We start from the raw sequence: 10749 nt of genomic DNA, 5'->3' as shown, positions 1-10749 counted from the left end.
CCCGGCCTAAATTTATTTATTTACTTTTTGAGACGGATTCTCACTCTGTCACCCAGGCTGGGGTGCAGTGGCGCAATCTCGGCTCACTGCAACCTCCGCCTCCCAGGTTCAAGGAATTCTCCTGCCTCAGCCTCCCGAGTAGCTGGGACTATAGGCGCACAACGCCATGCCTGGCTAATTTATTGTATTTTAGTAGAGACGGGGGTTTCACCGTATTGCCCAGGCTGGTCGCGAACTCCTGAGCTCAGGCAATCCACCCACCTTGGCCTCCCAAAGTGCTGGGATTACAGGCAACACTAATGTTAAGGAAAGTAAAATCAGTTCTTTTAGTTAGAATGTCTTGCAGGTATTATAAGCATATTATAATTGATGAGTCTCTTGATAATTATACTCAGGTATTTTGGGGGTTAATGTGGACTATGATAAAAGTGTGTGAAGAACTGAGATGGTGGCATTTATGGAGTAAAAAATGCATAGTACGAACCCAGTACTTTAATGTTTTCTTGAAATGTAAAATGAAAGCCACCTGTTCTATTCCCCCATACTCATGGACCATATTTATGTCTAAGTGAATAGTCTTAAAGAATAATTATTTCTTCTCATTTTATCTTTGTTACATGGAAGAATCTACTGCAAACAGCAGAGTTTTGAGAATTTTTAATGTTTTACACAATACGCACGTAAGTTTGTGCCTTGGGGTTTTTATTTAAGAATTACTTTTCTTCCACAAGTCACAAAGATTTTTTTCCACATTTTCTTCTATTTGCTTTATGGTTTTACCTTTCACATTTATGTCTTTAATGTATCTGGTCTTCATTTCTGTTTATAGTATTTGGTGGGAATTCATTTTTAACTTTTTTCTCCTTATATGGAGTCACTCCCAAGGGTTTGTTGTTTCCTCACTGGTGTATGGGGCAGCCTTAATTAAACAGTAGGTTTGCTTTTGCACCTGGATCTGGCCCGTCTTCTGTCTGATTCATCTTTTTCTGAATGCCAGCGCCATACATGTTTGTTATCTCGTAAAACAAGTTCCCCTTGTCTTTTTTCTCAGTTTGATGCAGAGTTAGCTTTTCATGCACTATTATTCTTTCATATGCATTTGGAATAAGTTTAAGTTTCTAAATAGTAGTAGTAAAAATAATAATAATAAAACCAATGATGAGACTACATTAATTTTTTTTTTTCTTGAGATGGAGTTTTGCTCTGTTGCCCTGCCTGGAGTGCAGTGGCACGATGGCTCACTGCAAGCTCCACCTCCCGGGTTCATGCCATTCTCCTGCCTCAGCCTCCCGAGTAGCTGGGACTACAGGCGCCTGCCACCACGCCCGACTAATTTTTTTGTATTTTTAGTAGAGATGGGGTTTCACCATGTTCGCCAGGATGGTCTTGATCTCCTGACCTCATGATCCGCCCGCCTCGGCCTCCCAAAGTGCTGGGATTACAGGCATAAGCCACCACGCCCGACCAAGACTGCATTTAATTTAGGGAGAGCTGAAGTCTTCATAATGTTAAATTGACCTATCCCAAACCATAGAAAGTCTTGTTTATTCAGATCTCATTTTACTTCTTTTAACAGTTAAACTTTTCTTTTTATTTATTTATTTATTTATTATACTTTAAGTTTTAGGGAACAGTTGAACATTTTTCTTCATGGAGATCTTGCATATTCTTTCTTTAGTTGGTTCCTAAGTACTTTATGGGTTTTGTTGCCATTACAATGGTACCTTATTTTTTATTGTATTTTCTAATTGTTGCTGATGTAGAGAAATACGGATTATTTTAAGTCGATCTTTTATCTATTAACTTTGCTAAACTCTAATTACGTCTAATAATTTACTGATTCTTTGTGAATCAGTCTGTGATCCTATGTGAATGTTTATACAAATAGTGATGTTTTGTTTCCTTCCTTCCAATCTTTATTCCTCTTTTCTTTTTCTCTTTTTTTCTTTTCCATAAATAATCATGGCCAGGAGCTCCATTTTAAACGCAGCAAGGCCAGTGGGCATTCTTGTATTCCTGAACTTAGTAGCAGTGTTCCCTGCCCTCCTTCTCCCTTCATCTCACTAAAGGGCCCTGTCAGCTTCTTTGTGGATTCTCAGTGCCTGTCTTGACTGATGCCTCAGCCATATTTAACACTGTCGACTTCTGCTTCCTCCACTTCCTGAGACTGTGTCCTCCTTGCTCTTCTCTCTCTGCTGCTTCTCTGTCAGTCTCGTTGCTGGGCTAAGCTTCCCCTGCCCCTGTCCTGAGTGTTTCAGTGATCCTCAGGCTCACTCCCCCACCCTCTTCCTGCTGAGCTCCCTCCCTGGAGGACTCCCTCCCACGCTGGCTTCAGTTCACTGTGACTATGTCCTGACTCCAGCTGGTTCCTTAGGTGGCCACACATACCTCTGACTCCTGAAATCCACTGTTCCTATCTTCAGTGATTGACCACTACTATCCCACCTGGTGCTTGATGCCAGAAACCTGGGTGTTGTCCCGTATTCTTCCCAGTCTCCACTCAAAGTCACTGTGTAGATTCTTCTCCCTGGCTGAGCCATGCATGCTTCTGCCACTCCACACCCCTCTGTCATGGCCCTGGCCCTGGCCTGGGTGCTATCCCTCTGACCCAGGCTACCCCTGTGGGCTGCAGTCTCCAACAGCCACTGGAAGCTGGCTATTGTGGAACAGCTTTCTGATCCTCCTAATCATGCCAGAGGCAGCAGCTCCCTTCTTGGCTTAGTTTTTTGGGAATTGTTCCTGAAAGTTCAGCTAGACTCTTCATTCCTCATAGTGATTCTGGGAGCCACTGATAGTTCTTAAAAACAGCAGTTTCTTGCCCCCAGCATCTCCATTACTGCATTGCACTGTTTGTTTTGTTTTGTTTTGTTTTGTTTTGTTTTGTTTTGAGACAGAGTCTCACTCTCTTGGCCAGGCTGGAACACAGTGTTGTGATCTCAGCTCACTGCAACCTCTGTCTCCTGGGCGCAAGCATTTCTCCTGCCTCAGCTTCCCGAGTAGCTGGGATTACAGGCATGTACCACGTACCACCATGCCCAGCTAATTTTTGTATTTTTAGTAGAGGCGGGGTTACACCATGTTGGCCAGGCTGGTCCCGAACTCCTGACTTTAGGTAATCCGTCCATCTGGGCCTCCCAAAGTGCTAAGATTATAGGCATGAGCCACTGCACCTGGTGTCTGGGGTCTTTTTTATAAGGGCGCTAATCCTGTTCACAAGGATTCCACCCTCATGACCTCATCACCTCTCAGAGGTCCCACCTCCAAATACTATTGCATTGGAGGTGAGGATTTCAACAGAGGAAATTGGGCAGGGATACAAACATTCAGTCTATAGCATCCACTCAAAAGCATCCATCAATGTCTGTGACCTGTTAGACAAAGCTCCATATTTTTCATGTGGCCCAAATCTTTGCTTGATCCAAGCCTTGCATTCTTTAATAGCTGCCTACCTCTCCGCTTCTCCCTCTTTTGTAATGCAGCTCTTTCTTTCATTTCCTGGGATAGGCCATGCCCTCTCTCCCTCCAGGGACTTCTTCACAAATACCGATTGCCTGATAAGAATACTTTGCCCGAGGAAGCCTTGCCCATCCTCCACGTCTGGCTTAGGCAACCTCCTGTGAGTTCCTACTGTACTTCCTTAGGCACACATCATGTTGTATTGTGGCTCTCTGTGTCTTGCTAGATGGTAAGTTCTATTTGGACAAGTACCTAGCACAGACCCTGGCATGTGATAAATGTTCAGTAAGTATTTACCAAATGAAAGTGAACTATTCTTCCTCTGAAAATGTGATTTGTTCTGTGTGCTGATTGACTTGAGATTAACTGGTCCAGGGAATATATTAAAACTTTATTAAGAGCAGTAATCAACTAAGCAACCCATTTCCCTTCTTTCTTTCCTTCCTTGACTTTTTTCACACCAATATTTATTATCTATGTGCCAATTTAAAGAAATACTGACATAAAAATCAATTTCTTATTGATTTTCTGAAATTTGAAATAAAATTTACTAATAGCATTCTTGGACCCAAACCCTCAGGTGTGGCTGGGACAGCAAAGAGTCCCTGCTGGAGCCCCAGATTGGGGTTGATGTCTAGGTGACCATCCAGGCTTTCTTACTCAGTCAAGATATCTTCAGCTGAATTGAAACCCTAGCCCCCTTGTCAGGTATCCTGGAGAATTACTGGAAACATGGACACCCCCTGAAACTTTACCTCTTGAGCATCTGAGGTGTAAAGTCCTTACCTTTACTGGAAGATGATTAAATTAAATACAGCTAAAATGTGGCGGGATGTCCTTTCATTGACATAAGGTTTGGTTGAATTCTAATCATACAAGGGAAAGGGCTTTGTACAACTCACCGATGAAGACAAAAGGTCGGCCGGGCGCGGTGGCTCACACCTGTAATCCCAGCACTTTGGGAGGCCGAGGTGGGCGGATCACCTGAGGTCGAGGGTTCAAGACCAGCCTGGCTAACATGGTGAAACCCTGTCTCTACTAAAAATACAAAAATTAGCCAGGCGTGGTGGGCACCTGTAATCCCAGCTACTCGGGAGGCTGAGGCAGGAGAATCATTTGAACCCGGGAGGCGGAGGTTGCAGTGAGCCAAGATTGCACCTTTGTACTCCAGCCTGGGGGAGAATAGTGAGACTTCGTCTCAAAAAAAAAAAAAAAAAGACAAAAGGTCTCAGTGGCAGCCGAGCGCAGTGGCTTATGCCTGAATGCCAATAATTTTTTTTCCAGGCTATGGCCTGTTCTGTGGTTGAACATTTGCCCATTTTTGTGTCTAACCTTATAATCACTGAATTTCCTATAATGATCCAGTTCTCTATGTGCCAAGCCTTCATTAAGTGATCCAAATAAAATTTGACATTAAAAAAAAAATGTACAAATAGTAATTTTGATTTATTTATGAATTTTAAAAATCACAAATGTCTTTTCAGGGGGGTTTAATCTGGTAAAATAATATATTAGATTGAATCACATGAAACTGCTATTTTTGTAGGCCAGAAAGGTCAAATATCAGCAAGTTCATGTGATTCAATCTATTAGTTATGGGAGAATACTGCATAATACTTGCTCCATTGGCACAGTGAATTTTTAAAATTTAATTATCTACTCCCTTCAAGTGAAAGTAGCAAATTCTGTATCACCTTAGGAAGAGTTGGATTTTCTGATGGTGTAGCAAATGGCTCAGCAAATAAAAATGTTAAGTGAACATAGGTGGCTGGATATTTCTTGGTGAGTTTAGAAGTGACTGTGAAATATGGTATTTCTTTGCTGATAGTCAATTTTTTTTTTTTTTAAATCTCCAAGTGTTTTTTTCTCCTATGAGTTAGGAAAATATGTTGGGTTTATTCTCCCTTAGTTTACCTAGAAGCCTTGGACACAACAATAATAAAGAAGTAAGATGCAATCATGTAAGTTTTAATGCTAAAAGAGACATTATTATTATTATTATTATTATTTTTTGCCAGAGCCCACCTCAAACAGATTTCTATGTAAAAATGAGAAACAAGAGCATTAAGATGGTTTATTACAGGAAGAGTTTTTATAGGGCTTGGGTTTCAGTGAGCTCGCCTGTGACAAAGCAAATTGATGGCAGTGATAGGCTAGTGATGTCATTGTGATGTCAGTCCTCCTGCTTATCCTGCACATGCTTGCTAATTTGGAACACTTTATGTTGAACTGTGGTAGAGGAAACGAGACAGTTCTGTCTGCAGAAGCCCATTATGGCTGTAACTGGAGATGACACAGGTAAGAATGTTAAAGAGGGGTTTTCAGTTAGTTGTGCAAATTGTTTTGAAGTTTAGGAAGTATTCAGGAACATCTGAGTGTTTCAGAAAGTGTTACTCTCCTAGTCACTTAGGTGTAAGACTTTTTTGAAATATACATCCATATATTCAGCTCACTTTGTTAGGGCATCTTAGTGTGATTGTTTCTTTGCTCAATATTCTATTACTTGCTTGACTGAGACGCTAATCCTCTCTTCCTCTATCCTCCTTCCCCTCCTCCCCCCTCTTCCCCTCCTCTTCTCTTCCCCTCTCCTCCTCCCCTCCATCTCTGTGTCTCTCTTTCATGTGCATACCATTCTGCCCTACTAAAATAAGCTGTTACTTCATCTGCAACCTGTTGCGAATTCAATCTAGCCACAGATTAAACATACAGTATATACTGTTCACGTTCTGATTTCATTACTGTGGACAAATGCAGCTCCAAACAGAATAGGAAAAACCCGCGTGTTATGGATATTTTTGTGCCTACTTGTTTCTTTCCTCCTGTATTTAAAATGGTCTTTTCAGCTAATTGAGTTCAAAGGGCTGATGTCATTACATTTCCTGGAATCGTGTTTCAGCAGGGGAAGTGGAAAAGTTAAACTCCGAGGGAGCTGCACATTGACGTCAGCTCCGAGTCATGTTGTGATTTAGTCAGTTCCTTTCCGCTTTGTAAAATGCTGCTGACAGATTTAGAGTTAACTAGCTCACCACTGCCTCTGCCTCCAAACTCCCTTTTAGACTGAATAGCTTTTCTTGTTAGCCCTACTTTAACATTTCTTTTGAAGTGGGTGTCTGCTTGAAGAGGGAAACACATCATGAAACTGTAATGCATGAACAGAACTCAGGAGTTGTCTGGCCAGCTTAGTGGTAAGATCGAGCTTCCTACTGAGGCCGTCCCTGCACGCGCCTGGTGAGAAAATGGACTATGTATTGTATAAGCTGGCGGATTCTTTACTCTTACTCCATCTATAGGAACTTGCGATTCAGAGCTCTCTCTAGTGTTCAGTCAGGGAAGTGCTTGTCTTTTACTTTTTCTCCCAGCCTCTGGTATTTACATTTGTAATCGGTAATTTTTCACTAGATTTGCTTTTCTCAGTAACAAATAGTGATTTTGAAAGGCTTAGTTACTGATAACCTTTGTGTGCTTGCAGCGTTGTTTATTCAGTGGTCTTGTTTGTATTACAATACTGAATTTGCAGCTGAATTAAGAAAGAGTGGATGGTTTTAAACAACTTCACTACAATTTAGCTCTTCGAAGTTAATGGGTCTCAGCCCTCTTTCTGGATAGGAACATTGGATTGTCTTGAGTAAGTAAAACCTGTATTACATTGTTTTTAAAACTGTCTTGAGGAACTATTTTTTTTCTCGAAGTTTGTGAAGTTCTAGAGATGCTATAGACTGCAGAAGTCAAATGATGAATTTATTATAAGACATAGATGAACTTAAAATAATCTCAAACACTGCATGCCATATGATTCTTAGAACCAGAGGCACTTTTGTACATATATTTTCTAAAAATTATTGGTTTATATCTTTCTTTACCAAGTCTTTCATTCCTATTCCCCCTTTGACTTGTCTAAGCATAAGACTCATAACCAAAAATAAATAAAATGATGTGAAAACGCTGTGTACTTTTTTTTTTTTTTTTTTTTTGAGACAGAGTCTCGCTCTGTCGCCCAGGCTGGAGTGCAGTGGCGCGATCTTGGCTCACTGCAAGCTCCGCCTCCCGGGTTCACGCCGGTCTCCTGCCTCAGCCTCCTGAGTAGCTGGGACTACAGGCGCCCGCCACCACGCCCGGCTAATTTTTTGTATTTTTAATAGAGACAGGGTTTCACCGTGTTACCCAGGATGGTCTCGATTGCCTGACCTCGTGATCCGTCCGCCTCGGCAACGCTGTGTACTTTTAACCACTACATATAAATAAACATTTTTGACATTTGTTTTTACAGAATGAACATAACATCCTTGAAAGTTTTTTGTTGTTGTTGTTGTTGTTGTTTTTCAGACGGAGTCTCGCTCTGTCACCCAGGCACCCAGGCTGGAGTGCAGTGGCGCGATCTCGGCTCACTGCAAGCTCTGCCTCCCGGGGTCACGCCATTCTCCTGCCTCAGCCTCTCCGAGTAGCTGGGACTACAGGCGCCCGCCACCACGCCCGGCCAATTTTTTGTATTTTTAGTAGAGACGGGGTTTCACCGTGGTCTTGATCTCCTGACCTCGTAATCCACCCGCCTCGGCCTCCCAAAGTGCTGGGATTACAAGCGTGAGCCACCGTGCCTGGCAACCTTGAAAGTTTTTTTTCACAGTTTTACCAATAATGCTACACATGATTGATTTTCCCTTTCCAATTTAAACTTTTCAAAATGCTGAAACTTTAAAATGTCAAACAACTTAAAACACTTTTTCACAAGGCCTGAGTTTGCCTTTGGAAATCATATTTTTAAAAATCTGGTCATTTCTTACAGAATCAGTGCTATTTGAAAAATGAGTAATCTTATTTCATTTTACTTTATTTATTTATTTATTTATTTATTTATTTATTTATTTAATGAGACGGAGTCTCGCTCTGTCGCCCAGGCTGGAGTGCAGTGACTGGATCTCGGCTCACTGCAAGCTCGGCTTCCTGGGTTCACGCCATTCTCCTGCCTCAGCCTCCCGAGTAGCTGGGACTACAGGTGCCCACCACCACGCCCGGCTAATTTTGTTTTTTTTTTTGTATTTTGGTAGAGACGGGGTTTCACCATGTTAGCCAGGATGGTCTCGATCTCCTGACCTCGTGATCTGCCTGCCTCGGCCTCCCAAAGTGCTGGGATTACAGGCGTGAGCCACAGCACCCGGCCTCATTTTACTTTATTTTTTAAAGCCAAAAGAGCACAGGGTTAGGCACGTTTTTGAAGGTGTAGTAGAGTAGCTTTAGGAACCAGACCTCTGGGCTCTTAGTTCTGAGGTAACCCTGTGGATCGGCAGACCAAGTAGATCTAGATTAGTGGCTTGCAGACTTTTCAACCATGACCCACATTATATCACGACAAAGTGGACCTATGTGTGTGTGTACCCTACATTTATATAAAATAAGTTTCAGACATAATTCTTATCCTTACAAAATATGATGTACCCATAATTCCTTTTCTGTCCTCTTTTTAAAATGCTATTCTTGACCCATGAAATTTACTTTATGACCCATTAATGATCTACAGATTACAGTTTGAAAAACTTTGATCTAGACCGAAATTAGGCTCCTAGCACTAATGGCTGGCCTGGAAAAGATATTAGCAGCATTTACTTACAGGATCATGAAGTGAAATATGAAAAGCAAATGACTGGCCGGGCGCGGTGGCTCACGCCTGTAATCCCAGCACTTTGGGAGGCCGAGGCAGGCGGATCACAACCTCAGGAGTTAGAGACCAGCCTGGCCAACATGGTGAAACCACGTCTCTACTAAAAATACAAAAATTAGCCAGGCGTGGTGGCACACGCCTGTAATCTCAGCTACTCGGGAAGCTGAGGCAAGAGAATGGCTTGAACCCAGGAGGCAGAGCTTGCAATGAGCCAAGATCGCACCACTGCACTCCAGCCTGGGCGACAGATCGAGACTCCATCTCAAAAAAAAAAAAAAAAAAAAAAGTAAATGACTATAGTTTATAGGATTATATTATTGATTTTGTGGGGCATAATTTACATTTTTATTAGAAATTGCCTTTTGTTCATAAACTGATTCTGTTAGGAGCATAATTTCCTATCTTTTAGACTCTGAGTCTGACGTTGCATTCTGGCTGGATTTCTGAATTGTTAAAAACAAACTTTCCAACAAATTTGGAAAACTAGTGTCTTAGTTAATATTTGATGCATGAGAATAAGGATACCATCTTTGTGAAAGGAGGCTATTAGCAATTATTTTTGCTTAGAAATATTTACATAAAAGAATAATTTCGAGGCCGGGCGTGGTGGCTCACGCCTGTAATCCCAGCACTTTGGGAGACCGAGGTGGGCAGATCATCTGAGGTCAGGAGTTCAAGACCAGCCTGGCCAACATGGTGAAACCCCATTTCCACAAAAATACAAAAATTAGCCGGGCGTGGTGGCACATGCCTGTAATCCCAGCTACTCGGGAGGCTGAGACAGAAGAATCGCTTGAACCTGGGAGGTGGAGGTTGCAGTGAGCTGAGATCGTGCCATTGCACTCCAGCCTGGGTGACAGAAGAAGACTGTGTCTCAACAACAACAAAAAAGAATAATTTCATTTAGATGTGACAGCTTCTTGAAGTTGGTAACTGAACAAGTTATAATCACTTTGGAAGTGAAAATAACAAGGCATTTATCTACCTTAAGATTCAGTAAACCAAATCTGCAGGGTAAAATTGGAAATTACTCATGTTATTTTCCTACTACTTTTGAAAAATGTATAATGAAATGTAATTTGGGATATTTATTTCACTTTGCCCTGTTTATATGAATATATTAGGCAAATATATTTATTCATTTATATTCTAATAAAATAATTATACTTTGCATTTACGTAAACTTTAAAATAAAAAAATCACTTAATGTTACAAATAAACATGAATACCAACTGTAGAAAGTGCTGTCAAAGAAACTGTCAGATTGTGAGTGACACAGAAACAGGACATACAGGTGAAGCGATCAGGTAGGCCTCACTAGGAAACCATGTTCAAATGCTAAAAAAGGCAGTTTACAGGCATTCTCACTGATATATGCCCAACTACACCCAGGTCAGACTGGGTAAATGACTTCCAAGTTTACAAAGCTAGCAAGTAGTGAACCCGTTCGAGTCTTCAGAATCCTCGGGTTTTGCTCATAGCATGTTAATGTGACTCCTCAAAAGTCACCTGACATTGACATATGAATGCAGTGTCATGTGAGTACATGCTGCTACACACTGCTTATAAAACATATAAAATGAGGTTAGGTTAACATCATTTTTAAGCCGTTAAAATGGCTTTTTTTTTTTTTTTTTTTT

General features: G+C 41.4%; 1 protein-coding gene across 19 annotated transcripts in view; it reads left to right on the top strand.

The window, feature by feature from the left end:
* CREM (cAMP responsive element modulator) overlaps nucleotides 1-10749 on the top strand; it is a 102394-nt gene that overhangs the window by 78508 nt on the left and 13137 nt on the right. For 4 of the 19 annotated variants that reach the window (XM_032143509.2, XM_032143501.2, XM_032143456.2 and 1 more), the window contains exon 1: nucleotides 5672-5754. The exons of 13 other annotated variants lie outside the window; for them this stretch is intronic. In XM_032143509.2, the coding sequence (XP_031999400.1) occupies nucleotides 5730-5754 (25 nt within the window). In that variant the 5' untranslated portion in view covers nucleotides 5672-5729. 2 more of the 19 variants (XM_032143434.2, XM_032143566.2) reach the window with 2 other exon arrangements.

Source organism: Hylobates moloch, unplaced genomic scaffold (genome assembly GCF_009828535.3).
Source record: "Hylobates moloch isolate HMO894 unplaced genomic scaffold, HMol_V3 SCAFFOLD_3, whole genome shotgun sequence".
NCBI lineage: Eukaryota > Metazoa > Chordata > Mammalia > Primates > Hylobatidae > Hylobates > Hylobates moloch.
This window is presented reverse-complemented; position numbering and strand designations above follow the sequence as displayed.